The 23190-nt window shown below is 42.0% G+C and overlaps 1 protein-coding gene across 2 annotated transcripts in view; it reads left to right on the top strand.

Moving 5' to 3' along the window:
* The first annotated feature begins 1094 nt into the window (after window positions 1-1094).
* selenot2 (selenoprotein T, 2) overlaps window positions 1095-23190 on the top strand; it is a 36873-nt gene continuing 14777 nt past the window's right edge. For both annotated transcript variants that reach the window (XM_060927391.1, XM_060927392.1), the window contains exons 1-2: window positions 1095-1423; window positions 3106-3216. In XM_060927391.1, coding sequence (XP_060783374.1) covers window positions 1200-1423; window positions 3106-3216 — 335 coding nt within the window. In that variant the 5' untranslated portion in view covers window positions 1095-1199. The remainder of the gene's footprint in view (window positions 1424-3105; window positions 3217-23190) is intronic.

Below are 23190 nucleotides of genomic sequence, written 5' to 3' on the forward strand. Positions count from 1 at the left end.
CAGCGCGGTTGTAGTCGAAATGCAACTCCAACAGCCCCGCTCAGCCCGACTCAGCACGGCACGGCTCAGCCCGACTCAGCCGCGTTTGTAGTGGAAAAGCGGCATATATGTCACTGCTGCTATTTGTTTTACCAGCGTCTTCTGTCACTACCGTGGCTTCATTTGCATATTTACTCCTCCCACATTTACGCCCTCCAAAATCGGGCCATAGAAGGCGGTTCAACCGCCTATTGGCCCTTTTCCACTACCCTTTTTCAGCTCACTTCAGCTCGCTTCAGCTCACTTCAGCCCGACACGGCTCGCGTTTCGACTACCAAAAACCAGCACGACTCGGCTCGCTTCAGCCCTGCTTAGCCCCTAAAACTCGCACCGTTTTGGAGTGGGGCTGAAGCGAGCCAAGCCGTGCCGAGTGAGGCTGGGGGCATGAGCAGACACTCCCCTGTGCACTGATTGGTGAGGAGGAGTGTCCTCACATGCCCACACACGCCCCGTGAGCGCGCTGGGATCTGTAAACACCGCAAACCCGGAAGAAGAAGAATTACGAGAATTTCTGAAGCCTTATGCGCCTCGCCTCATCTATACGCTCTTGCCAGTATCTGTCCGCGTTGTCGGTGACAACAAGCCACAGCACCAAGACCAGCAACACTAACGACTCCATGTCCTCCATGTTTATTGTTTACTATTCGGGTCGTGAGACTACCGCTTAAAAGCTCACTGATGTCACTGTTTGCGCTGCTTAACGACATCACCTGACGTCCACCCACTTTCGCTAACTCCACCCAATGTGTCCACCCACTTCCAGCCAGCACGGTTCAGCGCGGTTGTAGTCGAAATGCAACTCCAACAGCCCCGCTCAGCCCGACTCAGCACGGCACGGGTCAGCCCGACTCAGCCGCGTTTGTAGTGGAAAAGCGGCATATATGTCACTGCTGCTGTTTGTTTTACCAGCGTCTTCTGTCACTACCGTGGCTTCATTTGCATATTTACTCCTCCCACATTTACGCCCTCCAAAATCGGGCCATAGAAGGCGGTTCAACCGCCTATGTTTGACCTTGGCGTTAGCCTTTTCGGGGATTTTTGTTCTGTATATCTGGCAACCCTGTGAGAAACCGCACAGAGCCTGCAGTGAACCTGTCGCTCCGGTTAGTGAGCGGGGCGTCGCGTTTTATGCAGGCCCCCTTCGCGGTTCCCACACGGACATGGCCGAATATAGCTACATGGGTATATTAACGGCTCTGTTGCTGTTTACGGCCGTGACAGTGAGAGATATTTACCTTGGCCGGACAGCGAAGGAGCAGCCCGAGCAGCGGGCCGCGAGGAGCAGCATGGCCTCCAGCGACTTCCCGGAGCCGGAGAGCGGCAGCACACCGAGGCAGAGCAAAGCCAAGCTCTACACAGGACCGGTGCTGAAGTTCCAGTACTGGTAAGAGCATTTAATATTAGCTTCAGAGTCTCTGCCTTTAATAATCCACTTTCTGAATAGTTAAATATCAAGTTAGTCTTTTTAAAAAAAGCCCTAACTTTTTTTTAAACGTTACTCTACTTTCCAGTTTGTTAGAATAAATTCAGGTTGCGTCCCAAATGGCTCTGTGTAATAACTGTAGCGCACTTCATAGTGTATAGACGCCATTGTTTTGTCCCGTGTGGTAGGAAGTCAGGAGTCATTTGGGATTGAGCCTGAGCTACTGCTAGCATTTAATATTAGCTTCAGTTTCTCTGCCTTTAATAATCCACTTTCTGAATAGTTAAGGCAGAGAAACTGAAGCTAATATTAAATGCTAGCAGTAGCTCAGGCTCAATCCCAAATGACTCCTGACTTCCTACCACACGGGACAAAAACAATGGCGTATATACATATGAAGTGCGCTACAGTTATTACACAGAGCCATTTGGGACGCAACCTGAATTTATTCTAACAAACTGGAAAGTAGAGTAACGTTTAAAAAAAAAAAGTTAGGGCTTTTTTTTTTTTAAAGACTAACTTGATATTTAACTATTCAGAAAGTGGATTATTAAAATATCAAGTTAGTCTTTAAAAAAAAGCCCTAATTTTTTTTAAACGTTACTCTACTTTCCAGTTTGTTAGAATAAATTCAGGTTGCGTCCCTAATGGCTCTGTGTAATAACTGTAGCGCACTTCATAATGTACAGACGCCATTGTTTTTGTCCCCTGTGTGGTAGGAAGTCAGGAGTCATTTGGGATTGAGCCTGAGCTACTGCTAGCATTTAATATTAGCCTCAGTTTCTCTGCCTTAACTATTCAGAAAGTGGATTATTAAAGGCAGAGAAACTGAAGCTAATATTAAATGCTAGCAGTAGCTCAGGCTCAATCCCAAATGACTCCTGACTTCCTACCACACAGGGGACAAAAACAATGGCGTCTATACATTATGAAGTGCGCTACAGTTATTACACAGAGCCATTTGGGACGCAACCTGAATTTATTCTAAAAAACTGGAAAGTAAAGTAGAGTAACGTTTAAAAAAAAAATTAGGGTTTTTTTTTTTTTAAAGACTAACTTAATATTTAACTATTCAGAAAGTGGATTATTAAAATATCAAGTTAGTCTTTAAAAAAAGCCCTATTTTTTTTTTAAACGTTACTCTACTTTCCAGTTTGTTAGAATAAATTCAGGTTGCGTCCCAAATGGCTCTGTGTAATAACTGTAGCGCACTTCATAATGTACAGACGCCATTGTTTTTGTCCCCTGTGTGGTAGGAAGTCAGGAGTCATTTGGGATTGAGCCTGAGCTACTGCTAGCTCAGTCTAGTTAGCTTGGAGACTCGCTTTTGTTTTTGTGTGTGTGTGTCCTGAAGTAAATAGTGTCCTAAAGAAAACTATGGGACGCAGGATATTTATCGCTTTATAATGTGATTAATTCAGTCATGTTAACGAGAGAGTGCGTAGAAACCAAAAGCTAACTGCTTCCTGTGGTGTAGTAATTGCTAGTGTTTATCTGTGAGGCAGCTTAGCAAATATAATGCGATTTGTGAGGTGAGGAAAAGAGGAGGAGGAGGAGGGAGACACAAGATGGCGAATGTAATGTTTTAAAAGTGCTTTGGACTAACTTAATGTTGCCGTTTTACGTGTGTGTTTTGTTTTCAGTATTTCCTGAGGGTACAGTAAGGTGTTCCAGGAGTACTCCCGGTCCATTAGCCAGTTGTACCCGGACATCCGGATCGAGGGAGAAAATTATCCTCCCAGGCTCCTCAACAAGTCAGTTCACTTTCTCACAGGAATGAAATACATTTACTTAGTACACTTTACTTGAGTATTAAATTTTTTGGCAATCATGACTTTAAAGTGCATATCACGGGTCAATTCAGGAGCAAGATCAATGTAATTCTCCTATTTTATATTAAACTTCGGTCAAATATAAGAATAGGTTCAATTTATATAGCGCCTTTCTCAAAACCCAAGGTCGCTTTACAGTTATAGGCAGAAAGAAAAAAAAAGGTCCACCAAATAGAGGTCAGGATGTCACTCCAGTGGTGTATCAGCCACAGTCCCACCAAAAGGCGCACGAAAACAAGTCCCGCACCTCCAGCAAAGCCGCCAGCAACACCACGTCATTGATCCACAAAGCGTGCACAGAAGCGCCGGCATGTCCCAAACCCTCTGCACAACCGCCGCAAAGCTACCGAGCAACGTCGCTCGGAACATCACGCCAAGCACTAATGCACAGAGTGCTGGACAACCGCGATGTTAAAATGAGCAATGAGCTCGCTGCAGTCCATAGCTGAGAGCACAGGCATCACCCACAGCGAACCAGGGCCTGGAGGGAACCGACACCCAAAACTGGCTCCGGAGCTACACCACAACCGGCAGACAAAACACTCAAACATCAAACTACACAAACACACACGGGGGGGGGAATAAAATAAGGGCCCGTTTACACGAGGACGCTGTCGGGTAAAAACGACTAAATATTTTATCGGAAGGGCCTTTCGTCTACACGGGGACGGCGTTTCCGAGGCTGAAAAACGGAAAAAATTTGAAAACGCCTTCCAGAGTGGATAAGTTAAAAACAGCCCCCGTTGCATATCCGTCTAAACTACCCAATACGCGAAACTCTGCTCGGATCTGCTCACGTCGGGTACGCGTTTACGTCATACATGTGTCATACTGTACATGCCAGCCCGGGAAGTAAGAAAGTAAGTAAAAAAAGTAAGAGCATGTCTGATTACATCGATCCAACGGACCTTCAAGCTGCTCTGGCAGCTTTAATAAACGTCCAGGAGTCCTTCGAACATCTATACCGAATCTGCACATATACCGTTAATGAACAGAGGCGGGTATAGTATGCTCTTACTTTTTTACTTACTTTCTTACTTACCATAGCCAGAGTAGTCAAAGTTTTCACGGTGCGGATCAGACAAGACGGAAGACGTTGCGCATGCGTGCAGACATAGCGGAGGTCTTTCACAGCACCGCCTGGCATGCACATCCAATTGAATTCCACACATTTATGCATCACCGCATAGACGCAGATTTCCTCCTTGAAAACGGTCGTGTAGACGCGGAAAAAAGTGAGAACGAAAACGGACTTTTGTGTTTTTGTTTCAGACCGGCCCCGTGTAAAGTGGGCCTAAAGTTCTGGTGAGAAGCAGCAGCAGCCAAAATGCGCACGACGTACTCTCAGCCGGAAACGGAAACCTGTTACCTCTGCTTTGTGCAAAATATATATATTAGTGATGCACCGATAACCGATATTAACACTGCTGTTATGGCCGATACCGATGTTTACGGTACCTATGTCTATCTCTGTACAGAAAACACATTTTTGATAGTCAAAGAGCAGAGTTATTTTCCAAAACACTTTTTTTTTTTTCAGAAATTACTGATACATTGTACATCAGTTCATAACTTTTTAAAGTACAGTAGTAGGCCTTAAATGGCCATAGCCAAAAGAATAAAAAAGGTAAAATGTGAAAATGGAGCCAGAACAAACTGGATTGAACAGACACTATATTTTTTGCAGTCTTCTAAGTACAGAAGTACTTTTTAAAACTGCCATGTACTTTAGAGTTAAGCCTAAACCTTGGCCTTTCCAGGCTTTGAAAGCAAACAAATGTTGTGCTTAACAAACAGGAGCATTTCTGCTCTCTCTGTACCGATCCTATTTCTCTTTTCACTGACATTTGAAGTGGCAGAGAAGAGGCGTTCACTATCCACGCTAGTACATGGAGCAGACAGGTACTTGCGTGCCGCGGGGGCAGGGAAGCGGCTCATGTTGCTTTGCCAGTACTGCAACGGGCTTACGTTTCGGGGGATGGTGGGCTCACTCGGGTAACCATGCACCTAAAAGAAATATAGACAAGTGTATGAATATACACCTCTGGCAAATCATCAGGAAATTATTATTCACCATTTGTATTCATGACACCAAATGAAATAACACTTCATTCACCTACCCCATCACTGGCCAGCCCAGTAGATCCATTACAGACCGATCACTGAATTTTTGACTAGACAGACTGCACATAACAATTTTCAATATGGTTCACTTCCGGTTACACTGGCTGCATAATAATCACCATAAACGAAAACTCACACAAACTTGTATTCTAAAGTTAGCTGACAAGTCTGTCAGTGATAGTCAAACAAAACCGCTAACTTTAACGGTAGCCATCTAATCGTTCATTTAACATTACGCTAGCTGCTAACATTTCAACGTGACTGTGTCTCAAATCGCACACTTCAAGCACTGTTTCAGTGCATAGTACGTTCACACTGACAACTACAGCGAAACTACAGTCATCAATCTGAATGCTTGAGTTGGCGATTTAAAGGGTGGTTACATCCGTCACCTCCGCCAAGTATTATAAAGCAGTGATCCATTTGGGACAACACTGAACGTGGAAAATGCACAGCAAGTTCTCAGTGCACACTGTGCACTACATTACAGTGCACTGACAGAAGTGTGCGATTTGAGACACGGCCGTGACTACTGCGGTCTGTAACCAGAAATGTTTATACTGCTTTACAATTTTATGCGCAAAGAACCCAATGAGATGCACCCCTGTTAGCCGTGGCATGCACCAGCAATCCTAAAAGTTCAATGATAACTATGTACTGCAATTCTTCATTAGGTTTGACCATTGATAAATGATCTGATCGCACAAAAATATGAAATACTTCATTTGAATAAAAGACTATTAAAAGACTCTGATTCAAATAGTATAGTAACCTAGCCTACCTGCAAACTTGTTGGACCTGTTACCTGTTAATCCTGCTCCTTTCCCCCCAGGATTTCATTGAACATGTCCAGGAACGAATGCCCTTCACTTGGCGTACACATCCTCTTTTCTTGTGGTTCACCTTCTAGCTCAGCGTCTTCTGCCTCTGGTGTAGGCTAGGGATGTTAACCGATGACCGTTTGACCGGTGGTTGACTGAGTCAACGTTAACTGGTTAATTTTATTTTTTTGGTTGTCGGTGAAAAAAAAAAAAAATCAGTCGTTTTGAAGCTGCCGATTTTGGAGCGGAGAACCTGGAATTCTGTGTTTGTAAACGCTTGGGGCATGCCATGCGGTGTAAGGACGACAGCTGACAAATCAGAAACACCCATTCAGTCATGTCCCGCCCTCCCGCCCCAGTTAAAGACAGCTGACAAATCAGAAACACCCATTCAGTCATGTCCCGCCCCAGTTAAAGACAGCTGCCAGTCCAGTGTTGCCAGATTGGGCGGTTTTAAGTGGATTTTGGCGGTTTTGAACGTATTTTGGGCTGGAAAACGTCAGCAATAACTGGCAACATTGGCTGTCACTCGGCGAAAGAAAAAAGTGTAGACACGGTTTTTAGCTTACAAATTACTATTCTGTTTTTTTAAATATTATTATTATTCGAAGGCACATCGAGTTTAGTCCTGCCTTGGCCAGTGCATTCTGAAAGTATGTTTCGGTCTGTAGCCATCAATGCATGTTATTGCAGATCATATCTCTCCACACAAACTAAAGGCGCAGATGCCGACTTTTTCACGGCTTTTTCATGGACTGTAACGGCATTTGCTTATGTAGTAATTTTAATACAGAATTTACTCTGATTAAATTATTCAGACACTCCAACGCCCCGGTTAAACTCATAGGTTAACCGGCTAATGAGGCTCGGTGGTCGGTCAAGATTTTTTTTAGTTTTCGCCATCCCTAGTGTAGGCCCATCTGTGGCGTCGTCGCTGATGCTGTCATCTTGTCCACTTCTTTCTCTAGCTTGTTTTTCACCACTTGCTTGAGATCTGCGTCAAAGTAGCGATCTTTATACCTGGGATCCAGGATTGTTGCCAAGTAGTAGATTTGCTCGGAAAAAGTGGTTTCGAATCTCTTGTTCACGGCTTCAAGCAGTGCAGACTTGGTTGTTTTCACCCCACTGTCGGTTTCGGTTGTCTTGTTCAGAAAACGCTTGAGTGCCACAACAGACGGGATCACGTCAGCAGCTGTATAGAATAGAAAGCCTTTATTGTCATCACACAGAGTATAATGAGATTCAGAGCTGCTCCATAAAGTGCACACACAGAATAAAAAGGTATGTACAATATACAAAAACTACTATTGAACTACTAGCTACTATATACAAACACATTTGTATAGGTCCTGCATGGAGAATACACACAAGACAAAGCACAGTAGATAAAACCTTAAGGGCAAGTAAAGTGGCTGATAGTAGCAGCATCTAGTGGTGTGCAACCATGTGTAACATTATAATTACAGTTCAAGTATATTGGCATTATAATTACTGTGTGTGTGTGTGTGTGTATATATATATATATATATATATATATATATATATATATATATATATATACACACACACACACACACACATAATGTGTGTGTATATATATATATATATATATATATATATGTGTGTGTGTGTGTGTATATGTATATATATATATGTGTATATATATATATATATATATATATATATAATGTGTGTGTGTATATATGTGTATACAGTGGTGCTTAAAAGTTTGTGAACCCTTTAGAATTTTCTACATTTCTGCATAAATACGACCTAAAACATCATCGGATTTTCACACAAGTCCTAAACGTAGATAAAGAGAACCCAGTTAAACAAATGAGACAAAAATATTATACTTGGTCATTTATTTATTGAGGAAAATGATCCAATATTACATATCTGTGAGTGGCAAAAGTATGTGAACCTCTAGGATTAGCAGTTAATTTGAAGGTGAAATTAGAGTCAGGTGTTTTCAATCAATGGGATGACAATCAGGTGTGAGTGGGCACCCTGTTTTATTTAAAGAACAGGGATCTATCAAAGTCTGATCTTCACAACACATGTTTGTGGAAGTGTATCATGGCACGAACAAAGGAGATTTCTGAGGACCTCAGAAAAAGTGTTGCTGATGCTCATCAGGCTGGAAAACATTACAAAACCATCTCTAAAGAGTTTGGACTCCACCAATCCACAGACAGACTGTGTACAAATGGAGGAAACTCAAGACCATTGTTACCCTCCCCAGGAGTGGGCGACCAACAAAGATCACTCCAAGAGCAAGGCGTGTAATAGTTGGCGAGGTCACAAAGGACCCCAGGGTAACTTCTAAGCAACTGAAGGCCTCTCTCACATTGGCTAATGTTAATGTTCATGAGTCCACCATCAGGAAAACACTGAACAACAATAGTGTGCATGGCAGGGTTGCAAGGAGAAAGCCACTGCTCTCCAAAAAGAACATTTCTGCTTGTCTACAGTCTGTTAAAGATCATGTGGACAAGCCAGAAGGCTATTGGAAAAATGTTTTGTGGACGGATGAGACCAAAATAGAATTTTTGATTTAAATGAGAAGCATTATGTTTGGAGAAAGGAAAACACTGCACTCCAGCATAAGAACCTTATCCCATCTGTGAAACATGGTGGTGGTGGTATCATGGTTTGGGCCTGTTTTGCTGCATCTGGGCCAGGACAGCTTGCCATCATTGATGGAACAATGAATTCTGAATTATACCAGTGAATTCTAAAGGAAAATGTCAGGACATCTGTCCATGAACTGAATCTCAAGAGAAGGTGGGCCATGCAGCAAGACAACGGCCCTAAGCACACAAGTCGTTCTACCAAAGAATGGTTAAAGAAGAATAAAGTTAATGTTTTGGAATGGCCAAGTCAAAGTCCTGACTTTAATCTAATCAAAATGTTGTGGAAGGACCTGAAGCGAGCAGTTCATGTGAGGAAACCCACCAACATCCCAGAGTTGAAGCTGTTCTGTATGGAGGAATGGGCTAAAATTCCTCCAAGCCGGTGTGCAGGACTGATCAACAGTTACCGGAAACGTTTAGTTGCAGTTATTGCTGCACAAGGGGGTCACACAAGATACTGAAAGCAAAGGTTCACATACTTTTGCCACTCACAGATATGTAATATTGGATTATTTTCTTCAATAAATAAACGAGCAAGTATAATATTTCTGTCTCATTTGTTTAACTGGGTTCTCTTTCTCTACTTTTAGGACTTGTGTGAAAATCAGATGATGTTTTAGGTCATATTTATGCAGAAATATAGAAAATTCTAAAGGGTTCACAAACTTTCAAGCACCACTGTGTGTGTGTGTGTGTATATGTATACATATATATACACACACACATATATATATATATATATATATATATATATATATATATATATATATATATATATATATATATATATAAAATATATAGCTGTATGTGAGCTAATCTCTCTCATCAATTCTTCAAACGGTGCCAGGAGTGTGGTCATTTTCTCAATGAGACTCCACTGGTTTGTGTCGAGAGATACAGGCAGTCCGTGGTCAGAATCATACATGACCAGTGCGTGCTTCTGTTTCAGGAGAGATGTCATCAGGAATGTGCTATTCCAGCATGTCGGGACATCCTGTTGTAGCCTCTTGGTCTTCACTCCCATCTCTCTCTGGATGTCTCTCAGCCGAGAGGTAGCAAGGGGGGAACTTTTGAAATCTCATCTCATTATCTCTAGCCGCTTTATCCTGTTCTACAGGGTCGCAGGCAAGCTGGAGCCTATCCCAGCTGACTACGGGCGAAAGGCGGGGTACACCCTGGACAAGTCGCCAGGTCATCACAGGGCTGACACATAGACACAGACAACCACTCACATTCACACCTACGGTCAATTTAGAGTCACCAGTTAACCTCACCTGCATGTCTTTGGACTGTGGGGGAAACCGGAGCACCCGGAGGAAACCCACGCGGACACGGGGAGAACATGCAAACTCCACACAGAAAGGCCCTCGCCGGCCACGGGGCTCGAACCCGGACCTTCTTGCTGTGAGGCGACAGCGCTAACCACTACACCACCGTGCTGCCCTAACTTTTGAAATGTCCAACTATTTTTTTCTCACTATAGTCAAAGAGTCAACGATGCTTTGCTGGCTTAGTACCGCATCGTGCACTGCTAACTGCCCCAGATGAGCCATACAGCCTAGGCTTTTAACACCACACTCCTCCATCGCCTTCACCATTTTGCGTGCGTTGTCTCGAAGCACAACGTGCACGTTTTCTTTCTGGATTCTCCATTCAGTAAACATGCCGTCAAACGCACCGGCTATGGCGGTACCTGGAATAAGATAAAAAAAAAAAAAAGTTTAATTAAACACAAGGGTTGTTTGTATCATTTGGGTCGTGTCTAGCTGAGCTACTCTAGTAGTAACTGGTAAACAGATTAGCATCGTCTGCTTGCTAGCAGCTAACGTAAGCAATCATACACACTTATAACGTTGAAACAAGGTAATAACACACCTACCTGTATGCGAGCCGGGGAATTCTTGGGCATGTAACAAGGCTGTTTTCTTCGATCCACTGAGCCGTGAGACTCCACATGCTTGTTTGATTGAGGTCGGAACTCCAGATATCCATTGTAAAACCGATGTCATTGACATTGCTGTCGAGTAACTTGTGGACATGGGTGGCTACGATATCATGTAAGGCAGGCAGGGCGACATCCGCAAAGTAACGACGACTTGGCTTGTCATAGCGGGACTCAGCGACCTCAAGCATGTTGCTGAATCCTTCGTCTTCCACTACTGAAAATGGTTGGTCAACGGCGATCATCTTTGTTATTGCCATGGTCAATGCCTGTTGTTTCACGTGGTTCTTTTGGAATTTCTTGGTCTTTTCCAGTGCTTGATCTCTGGGGTCGACTGGTGCAGTTGCCATAGCGTTAGCAGCAGCTTTCTTCCGCTGCTTGTTAGCATTAGCTAGTTTCTCATATTCTTTGTAGGCTTCGGGATGCTTTTTTTTTTAAAGTGGGTTATCAAATTGGTTGTGTTGAACGATTTGACACGAACTCCCCCTCGCATCACCCGGCCCTCACGCTCATTGCATACAGCACAGCGAGGATCCTCTTCAGACACTTTGAAGAACGCCCAGACAGGCGACATCGTTGCTCCCTCATCAAAGGCAAAGTCAAACTGACTTTTTGACTGTTTTTGGCGCCTTGAGTATGTGACATGTAAATGCGTTGGTTCAAAAACAAACATCCCTGCCCCCACACTCACATCTAAGTGCCCGAAGCCTACATATACGTCAGATACACGGGAATGGTTATCGGCCTGTTCACATCGGTCCTATTTTGACATCGGAACGATACCGATGTGTAAAAAAATGACCATATCAGCCGATATATTGTGCACCACTATATAAATAAAATATTTTTTTACCTTGCACAATACCAGAAAAATTCAGTTGAAATCAAGCCATTTGAGGCGAATTGGTCCGCCTCTGAAAAAACTTGGCATTTGGATTTCCTGGCAAATATTGATTTTCATGATGTCACATGCGGGACGCCTCCTTCTGAATCCTACGTCAGTGCTGGTTTGTTTATGAGAAAACGACCTGGTGGTTTTCTGCAAATTTCTTCAACGTTATCACGTAATTATTAAAATGGTTAACAGATGTATCGTAGGAGGGTGTAGCAACACCAGTCTTGATGGGATTAGTACTCATAAATTTCATATAAATGCTTTATATAATGTTCAATTATCTTTTCAAAATTCATACATTTGATCATAAATATTCACCTGGGATACCTGTAAAGGGTAAAATACGTATGTAGAGGCAAATTCAGAGTCGTCAAATGTCGTCATTATGGTGCATACATGCCGACGTCGTATATCGTCATTATGGGATATGACGACCCCATGTATATGTCGTCATTAAGGGGTAAAGAGTTAAACGTTTGCCTAAAAAACACCACATCACGGCGTACAAAAACTCGCCATCTGACCTGCAGAAGCATATTGAGGGATGTAAACATTTTATTCCAAGAGAAAGCTTGCAATGAAGTTGTCTGTGCTTTTAGACCGAGCGATAACGTTGCAATAGCTATGCAGTCTGGTTAATCAAATGACTTTCTATGGATTTGCCCGCCAAGTTGCCCTAGCCTTGTCCACGGCTAACATTAACTTGGACGCTGTTAGTTAGCATGTAAAAACGGAGTTACGCCAACATGAATAGCATTAACTTATCTGAAGTCCTTTCACAAATGTTTTAGCATAATTTTGGCAAATAAACAGAATGTAGAAATCTTTCTTTTCTAGTAACGTTAGCTACCCAATGATTTGGAGTTTGAAAAGAGTTCGCTAGCATGTTCAGGTGGAGCGTCACTGACTAGCTAGCTTAACGTTAAACCACCATGATGGTTCATTTTGTAAATCCAGTCGGTTGCTTCAGAGGCGTTAGGTTTTGTGAGCGTTGACAATAATATAACAATGCATTGACCGAAAACATACTTTTAATACTTAAAGTACTTGCTTTTAAAAATACTGAAGTAAAAATTTGACTGGACAACTTTCACTTGTATCGGAGTAACATTTGACCAGTGGGGTCTGTACTTTGACTCAGGCTACATCCACACGACAACGGCAACGAGATGTTATTAAAAAAATATATCGTGTCCACATGGACAACGGATCAGTAAAATATCAGGTACATATGGCAACGCTTGCTGAAAACGATGCAATACACATGCCACACCTCTAGGGGCGCTGTAAGACGGTCCCTTCGGAGACACCAGAACAATAGAAGTAGTAAGGACGCATGCGCATAAACTATTATGCGCGAGACTTCATATTAGCCACAAAGTCAGAAAAATCTGTTCGTAAAATTACATTATAATGACCAAATACAATGAAAAGTATTTTTCCAGTCTCACCTGTGAAAGGTAATCCCATGTGATCTCGTTTGGACGGCAAACCTGTTGGTACAGTTAAACGCAGCACATGAATGAGGCATCTTTATTCTCCGCTTTGACCCATCCAATATGGCGGCGAGGATGACGTATGATTCTACGCGGAAGGCGGCGTCTTTAATGGTCCGGAATAAATTGAATGCTACACGTTGATGGATTAATTTGTTCTTCTACGCTCTTTTTGAGGAATGTATTGTAGGACTTAAACCAACATCTGAAGAGGTGAGATCGCTCCTTTTTTTTTCCCTATTTTTGCTGGCGGGATTGACTCTGCCCTAAGGGCTATTCTCTCTTCTCACTTTGCACCATTACACAATAAATATTCACAGTGAAAATATTTTGTAAGCGCGTTCCATGAACCAAGTTATAGGATTTGTTGACAACTTGCATCGAGTTCGTTACACTTCTACCCGGCATGAAGCACATGTGGTTGTGACGTCATCGTAAACAAATCCGTTCTACTCATCCAGACGACTTCGCAACGGCGCCGTTGCCAGATCTTTCCACTCTGGAACCCGTTCTCAAAAGATTTCGTTTTGGGGCACCCAAAACGCCGGTGCCGTGTGGACGCCAGGCCGAAACAATAAACAATTTTATCGGATTCACCTGAATCCGTTGCCGTGTGGACAGGGCCCTAAGTAATGAAGTTGGGTACTTTGTCTACCTCTGCTTTCCCAAGGACACTTTGCTGCATTAAAGCTGCTATAGTCTATGGTTTTTTATTCATTACTTGTACAAGTAACCTAGAAGATGTGTGCAACGTTTGTGTTTTTTTTTTTTTTTGTTTTAAACAGTAGGTTAAAGCTGTGGTTTAGGCAAAAGTTTATTAAAGGGGCCATCTCACCCTTCCCAGAATCCTCTGTGCCTGAGTAGCGAGTCACCATTTTGTATGCTAACTATAGATGACTTGCAAGCACGTGATCAAATTGTGCTACGTCATGAGCGTCCGCCATGATGGTGGATATTAGGGGTGGGTATTGCCAAGGACTTCACGATACGATACGCATCACGATACTTGAGTCACGATACGATACGCATCACGATACGATACTGCGATATATTGCGATATTCTACATAGTTCACTGAAAAATGTAAACGCGTTATGCATCTTAAAATCCGAGTTGTATGTACATCAGATGATAGTGATAATTCATGGGACAAACTGAGTCAAAACAATGTAATTCTAATTATCCATGCCATTTTATTGTAACTATATAAGCGCAAGTTACAACATATTTGCAGGAACAACACACTGTCTGGAACACATTGAAAAGTGCAGTGGGCATCTTAGTCTCCCCGAGCACAATTATGAAACAAAGTGCAGTGTGGGTCAGCGTCCACACACTGAAACTGAACTGAAACCTCAGTGAATCACGTTTCTTCTGAACTTTGAGTAAATACTCAAAATAAAATGCAGTGTCTCACACACACTAAAATTGAAAATGCAAAATAAAGTGCAACTTCTTGCCTTTGGCCTTAAATGACAAAATTAAGTTCACAGTTACAGTAAGTCACACATCACTGAAGTAGACGGGAGGACTTTGGCGCTGTCCAGTGTAGTTTGCTTCGGGTCGGGTTTCGGTGGCTCCGGCTGAGCTAATATGTCGGGGTGGTGTCGTGCTAAGTAAGTTCGCAAGTTTGTTGTGTTACCTGAATAACTAATTGGAGCGAAACAGGTTTTGCAAAGTGCGTACTCTTTGTCCAGCTCACTGTTTTTTTTTTTTGTTTTTTGTTTTTCTCCTTTCCTTTGGAATCCAAAGTGCCTCCAAACATCTGCCTTAAAGTTCGGCAGCGTCTCTAGGTTTACATTAACAGCCGTGCTTGCTTGTTTTTTTTTTTTTTCCTCACTGCAACCACCGGTAAAAAAAGAGAAGACGAAGAGTGCCTTGCAGTGAGGTAGCGGCACAGCGACACCTTGCGGAGCGGAGGTGCGGAAGTCGTACTGGATTTACAACCCGTCTGAAACATGATTTATTATTTGAAAAAATATCGATATTCAAATTTTGAGTATCAATATTGAATCGGAAGACAAAGTATCGCGATATATCGCCGTATCAATAATTTTGCCCACCCCTAGTGGATATACAAAGCAACTAGGACAGCAGCTGCTGAAAGCGTGTCTGTAAACAATGCTGAATTTTCTCAGTGTTACCATGATTTGAACGGTCGAGCGAAGATTCGATACAAAGACAAGATAGAGATGTGTAGTTTTGACCCATGTTATTTTAAAAAGTCAGACTTTTCAGCAAAGACGCTTCTACTGACCATCGAGTACCCAGATATCTGGTTTGGCTGCCAAAGAATCAAGTCCGACCTTGGACGAAACGTAGCCCATTTTCTGAGTGGGTGCCCAGTCTGGATTGTTTCTATTGTATAATTTTGCTGGCGCTCCTAGAAGCGAAATGATAATACGTGTGTTAAAATTCTAACAACGACCGAGTGAACTACAACAAGAGAGGGCTCGTTTTATAACAAAATTCTAGCAACACGAAATAAAATTCTTCCATGATGATATCGAGAGAGCTTTTGAATCTCACCTGAGATGATATTACTGCAAACAGGAACTGTTTTGGTTTTAGTCTCTGTTAGATCAGCCCTGCTGATGTTCATCCGTGTTCGTCTCCTCTCCGTACTCAGCCTCAGGGTTTCCTTGCCCTCTTTCCGAATCACGGACAGAATTCTAAAAAATTGGAATGTGCCACGGTCACGAGTACTGTTGTAACCATGTACAGCACAAAGATATGGTATAGCTAAAAGAACGCTTAAAGCAGTGGAAAAACAGAGTTGTGCATGTGTGACTGTTTTGTATAGAATGTCGCTTGACCCCGCATTTGTATCTCCACCAATATGGCCGGCATCCAGGTTTCTATTTTGCTTTGACGTCACTTGCAAGTCAAGGATGTTCCAAAAACAATCCACAGCAATTTGGCACCGTTTATGGAATACGGATTCCCGGAAAACAAATATAATACAAAGTACAGCTCTTTTATTCACGAATATGTGATATTCCATGAAATGTCAATAGTAAATTTACTAAACATTATAAATACAGGTAAGATATTTCAATTATGAACTTTGGCAGTCCAAATATTTAAAAGTAGACGGCCTTTCGATTTCATAAAATCTGTGAAATTTAGTTCCCTCTGAAATTTGGTCATTGTGATATGTTTATTTCTGTAATATCTCACAAAACATCAGGCCATTCTGTGACTGGGAAGTTATTTAATTTGAGGAGATTCACTCCTTTTGTAATGTGCATGAAATTGCTTGCTTTGCACAGTCAAGCAACCGGAGGAAGTGCGCTTGCGCATGTTTACCTTTGACTGTGTAATGACAGTTACAGTGCCTTGCAAAAGTATTCATACCCCTTGAACTTTTTCACATTTTCCCACCTTACAACCACGAACTTAAGTTTTTTTTTTTTTTTTTTTTTTTTGAGATTTTGTGATAGACCAACAGAGTAGCACATAATTGTGAAGTGAAACGAAAATGATAAATGGTCTTCAAAATTTTAAACAAATAAAAATGTGGTGTGCATTAGTATTCAGCCCCCGTCCTCTGATACCTCTAAATACAATCCAGTGCAATCAATTGCCTTCAGAAGTCATCTAATTAGTTAATAGAGTCCTACTGTGTGTAATTTACTCTCAGCATAAATACACTTGTTCTGTGAAGGCCTCAGTGGTTTGTTAGAGAACACTGAAGAACAAACAGCATCATGAAGACCAAAGAACTCACCAGACAGGTCAGGGATAAAGTTCTGGAGAAGTTTAAAGCAGGGTTAGGTTATTAAAAAAAATATCCCAAGCTCTGAACATCTCAAGAAGCACTGTTCAATCCATCATTCAAAAATGGAAAAAGTATGGCACAACTGCAAACCTACCAAGACATGGCCGTCCACCGAAACTGACAGAGCGAGCAAGGAGAGCACTGGTCAGAGAAGCAGCCAAGAGGTCCATGATCACTCTGGAGCAGCTGCAGAAATCCACAGCTCAGGTGGGAGAATCTGTGCACAGGACAACTATAAGTCATACACTCCACAAATCTGGCCTTTTTGGAAGAGTGGCAAGAAGAAAACCATTGTTGAAAGACAGGCATAAGAAGCCATTGTTGGGGTTCACCCAGTCGGAAACGGTCAATCGGTCAACTTACTTCTCGGGAACCCCGCCCTCGTACCACCCAGACATCTGGGACGGAACACCGCAAAAAAACAGAGAACCAGAGATCGGTTTCACTGCTGTTTAATCGCAGTATTCTCGCCAAAGATGAAAGATTACAAACACCTTTTATAACAAATTATAATCTCCCTAAACGGCTATTGTGTCTGTCGTGTGTGTGTGTGTGTGTGTTTGTTTGTATGGGAGGGTGTGAGTAAGTGACATCATTTTGATGTGTGTGTGGGAGAGAGAGCAGGTCACATTTTAATTACATCACTGTTCTGATGGAATGTTCAGATGTATGTGTGTGTGCTTGACTTGCGAGTGAGCAGCTGGGTCTTGGGGCAGGTCAAATAATCATAACATATTTCTGATCATATGACATGATAGCAAGGTACAAACATTGCTTACGCACATACAGAATCTTTCAACAAAGATATGTTAAGTAAATAAGAACAAACCTAAACAAAGACAGTCATACGAAACATAAACAAAGAATATGTCTGGCAAAACAAAGAAATGTTACTTCACCAGAGAAAGGTCAAACAGGATTCAGGATTAAACTCATGAAGTCTTAACATTAGAATCAAGGTCTTAACAACCCTAAATTATATTCTGTAATTATAAAACTAACTTAAAACTATAAAACTAAAATCATTGAATGCATCTTAGATCTAACTTTTAATTCCCAATACACGTTGGCTATGGTTGTGTGTGATATCAAAGGCCATTGTGAGTGTGTGAGATCATCGCAGACCCTGTCGCCATTCAGACACATCTCATATCAAAAATACACATTTCATATCAAAATAAACAAAATGTTCCCAAACAATGTCCAGCCGAGACATAAGGTCATTTTAACTGACAGAAATTAATCCTTAATTTTGTCACAAATATATTACTGCCTTCTTGGTCAAGAATAATACTTATATAAACCTAACAGCCATGTAGGGGACACAGCAAACATGTGGAAGAAGGTGCTTTGGTCAGATGAGACCAAAGTTGAACTTTTTGGCCTAAATGCAAAGCGCTATGTGTGGTGGAAAACTAACACTGCTCATCACCCTGCACACACCATCCCCACTGTGAAACATGGTGGTGGCAGCATCATGCTGTGGGGATGCTTTTCTTCAGCAGGGACAGGGAAGCTGGTCAGAGTTGATGGGAAGATGGATGGAGCTAAATACAGGGCAGTCCTGGAAGAAAACCTGTTGGAGGCTGCAAAAGACTTGAGACTGGGAAGGAGATTCACCTTCCCGCAAGACAATGACCCTAAACATACAGCCAGAGCTACAATGGAATGGTTTAGATCAAAGAATATTCATGTGTTAGAATGGCCCAGTCAAAGTCCAGACCTAAATCCCATTGAGCATCTGTGGCAAGACTTGAAAATTGCTGTTCACAGACGCTCTCCATCCAATCTGGCTGAGCTTGAGCTATTTTGCAAAGAAGAATGGGCAAAAATTTCAATGTCTAGCTGTGCAAAGCTGGTAGAGACATACCACAAAAGACTTGCAGCTGTAATTGCAGCAAAAGGTGGCTCTACAAAGTCTTGACACAGGGGGGCTGGATACTAATGTACACCACATTTTTCAGATTATTTGTTTAAAATTTTGAAGCCCATTTATCATTTTCGTTTCACGTCACAATTATGTGCTACTCTGTGTTGGTCTATCACATAAAATCTCAATACGAAACTTAAGTTCGTGGTTGTAAGGTGAAAAAATGTGAAAGTTCAAGGGGTATGAATACTTTTGCAAGGCACTGTACATCAATTTGTCGCTAAATGAACAGCTGATCACACAGAGGTGCTCGCTGACCATGGAGATTTATTAGTTTGGTCCTGCATTTCCTTTCCTTCGCAACATAACGTCTTTTTCGCTTTCCGTTACTGTAGTCGGTCTTTCACAACTCCTTCACATGCACAAGTCCTCCATTTTTCTGTCCTGTTTCAAATTTGTATCCCACAATGCCTTGCACTAACGGGGAAAGCCCACCACGTGATGTATGATGTAGTATCTTGAATTGGGTCATGGTGAAGCATGAAAAAATAGCAGAGAATTTAGGGCCACACGCTAAATGTCAAGGATTTTTAATGGGATCAGCAATTCGGGTTCTAATTTTATTGGTTGGTGCTGTATTTGTGTTACTCTTGTGAATTAGTAGAGGACCTGGGTTAGATATGTATGCACATAATTTAGGGGAGGATAACTCAGCTGTTATAGGCTAATTTGAACCTATCTGTGAAGATACTCAGTCGTCCAGGTACATAGTAATCTGTGGTTGGTAGAAGAGAGCAACTGGACTTGCTTGAAAAGTCTTGAAGACGTTTCGCCTCTCGTCCGAAAGGCATCCTCAGTTCTGTCTGTCTCTGTTCACTGATGGTCGTTCCAGGTTGACAAAAATGAACGATCCTCTCTGGCTAAGATGTCTGCCAGTTTTCTGGAAGTCCTCTCATACTCCCGCACATCTTAGCAGACATCTTAGCCAGACATCTTAGGTGGGGTTTACATTAGACCGTATCAGCGGATCATCAGATTAACGTTTTTAAAACTTTTAACATGCACACAGCAACGCCAATACACGATTCGCCTGCACACAGCAACGCCAATACACGGATACGCTCGGCTCCACAGGCATCCTGCACTCCAAATCACTCCGCCCTGAACAGCGAGTGCCCTCTGGAGGGTGTGCACTCCGGCCCTGCGCAGCTCACGGAGCGCGCAAGTGAAGCGCACGAGCAGTGATTCGGGACTGAGCCGCTGTGTGTGTGCTCTGTGTATATCGGGTATGCGCTTCACTTACCACTTGCAAGTGGAAGGATGGCAAGCCTAAAGACAGTCATAACTACACAATGGGCAGTATTTGCAGTATTTTTATACTCTTTAATGAAAGGTGATACAAGGCGGAAGTCCGCGCCGTTTTTCAGCAGTCGCGTCACATGACCAACGCCAGCGAATCAGGAAGGTGGATGTCACAGCGACGTTGTCCAATGACGACGCCAGCTAGAGCTCAGCACAGCATATCCGCGTGTTCTCAATGTTTACACAGCACCGGACCAGACATGATCTAGATTGAATACGTGGACGCTGGCGGATTCCCGTTTCCCGGCGTTTTAATGTAAACGGACAGTGCATCTGCGAAGAAAACGAGACAGGTACGGTCTAATGTAAACTTGGCCTTAGCCAGAGAGGATCGTTCATTTTTGTCAACCTGGAACGACCATCACTGAACAGAGACAGACAGAACTGAGGATGCCTTTCGGACGAGAGGCGAAACGTCTTCAAGACTTTTCAAGCAAGTCCAGTCGCTCTCTTCTACCAACCACAGATTGCTAATTTGAACCCAAGGAACAACTTGATGTGTGCCAAAATCGCTATCCGGGGCGAACAGGCCAAAAATTACCAATCTAAGATGGCTGCCGGTAGCCATATTGAAAATATCAATTTTTGAGCCACTCGCCACAGAAGTATGTGCAATACCTCACTTTATGGGTTTTTGGGTATGAGGAATCCATTAGTGACCTCATCTTCATTATTGAAGGAAAAGGGAACAAGCTGTGGTTAAAGGCAAACATGAGAAGAACAGAATAACTCTAGCTCAAACATGAAATCATGGAATTGGGACACCTATGCACATAATTTTAGGGGAGTATAAGAAAGCAAGCATTTGATATCAGTAAATTGTATTTTCAATCGCACTATGATCAATGGAATGCTAAAGAGAAAAATGCAAAACTTATTACTTTAGTAGGCAGCAATACCTTGAGAGCCTAAATGTTTCAGTCAACAATACAACTTTTAACATCACATTATTACTGTTTGTATCACACAAACCAGGGTCAGGAACATGAGTAACACTATCATAATCCTGTAATACTGGCGGCCATCTTGGATTGGTAATTTTCAGGCTGTTCGCCCTGGATAGTGATTTTTGTCCCAAGTTATTCCTTGGGGTCAACTTGGCCTATAACGGCTGAGTTATCCTCTCCTAAATTATGTGCATACATGTTTAAGCCAGGTCCTAGACTAAATAGTTTGCGGTTGTGTGCTGATGTGTGTTGATTCGAGAGAAGCGATAAGGAGGTGAGCGAGCTGGACAGCCTAAAGGACTAAAGCATCACTCTGTTTAAGTCGAGATGAAGCAGGGACTAAATTCTACTGGAGCAACATTGTGCATAACGTACAAAACTTAAGGGTTGTTTTACAATCAGGGTACGCGAGCTAAAAATCACATTTAACAATTATTATCTTCAGTATCAAAAGGCTTGACTAAATAAACTTGGTTGTTTTATTGTAGCCCTGTGATAGCTCTATTTACCATGCAAAAAAAAAAAAAAATTGGTGATAACGTTATTTTAGGTGAATGTATGGCAATATGTCATATTTTTAGCAAAATTACTCGTGTCATTTAGAAAAAGTGCTTTTTTGACCACAGGTAGCTCCAAAAGGGATGCACTTAAATCATTCTTTATACCATAAAACACATATTTGGTTCCATATCATTGGAAACATAGTTAAGTTTTAATGTTGAATGCCAGTAAGTTTTCAGACTATTTTGATCAAATTACTGTATTTTCTGGACTATACGTCGCCCGGAGTTTAAGTCGCATCAGGCAAAAAATGCATTATGAAGACGAAAAAAAACATATGTACGTCGCACCGGACTACAAGTCGCACTTTTTTGAAGGGTTATTCTATCCATAGAATCTGTGATTCTATCTGATAAGCGGCGCGTGGTTACTGCGCGACTGCATTGTTTGTTTAATAAATGAACAGCTGAGCAGTGATGACGCGCCCTTTGCCCTGTAAGTAGCCTAGTCTGATTATTTTAAATATCTACTACTATCTTTAATACTATCACTATTATTACTAATAGCCTTAATAATAATAATAATAATAATAATAATTATTATTATTATTATTATTATTATTATAACTAATATTAGTAGCCTATTACTGATGCATTAATCAGTTTGCTTTTAGAATATTTTACCGGTAGGGCTTATTATCGCCCCATGGCTCTTTCATCTTTGTTATTAAAGCTGTAGTCATCATCGAGGAGTGTCATTCTTCATTTTTGTCGAATTTTATTTCATCAAATCAGAGGCCAAGTAGGCTATAGGTATACCATCTCCAAAGACAGGTACGGTAGTAAAAACCGTCTAGTGAAAAAAAAAAAACAACAAGAACCGCTCAGAGGAAAAAACAGGCAGAAAGTGCGCCTGCCAGTTAACGTCATATCAGATAAAAACATTAAACGTTATTCAGACCATTAACACCATAACATCAGAGACGAAGAATAAAGTTCATCTTGGAAGGAGAGTTAAAAATGCAAAACAAAATAATTTATAATAGCCCAGAGAAAAACTGGCTGAATATGTACCGTAACATCAAGTTATTCAATAGCCTAGAGGCCTAAAATCATTACATAACGTATTTAAATAACTATAGGCCTATCATTAATAATAAAACACAGGTCAATCAAGTTTATCAAGCTGACGATTTCACTCCAAATCAGCAAATCCATTGAATTCCTCATCCTCGGTGTCACTTCCGAACAACTCTGCCAACTCCAGCGGCAGACGAAGCGCCGTTTCCTCTTCTTCTGCGTGGCTGTCGTCAGACTCGGCATCAGCTCCAGTTATTCCAGCCTTTCGAAACCCGACAGGATGGTTTCCATTGTCACTGAAGCCCATGCTTTGTCAATCCACCCAATGACATCAAGGAAAGTTGCATGGCGCATCCTCCCGGTTGCTGTGAAGCTGTGTTTCCCCATCAATCATCCACTGCTCCCACAGTTGTCGCAGAACTGCCTTGAAGCTCTCGCGGTGA

The sequence above is a fragment of the Neoarius graeffei genome, chromosome 8, assembly GCF_027579695.1.
Source record: "Neoarius graeffei isolate fNeoGra1 chromosome 8, fNeoGra1.pri, whole genome shotgun sequence".
Classification (NCBI taxonomy): domain Eukaryota; kingdom Metazoa; phylum Chordata; class Actinopteri; order Siluriformes; family Ariidae; genus Neoarius; species Neoarius graeffei.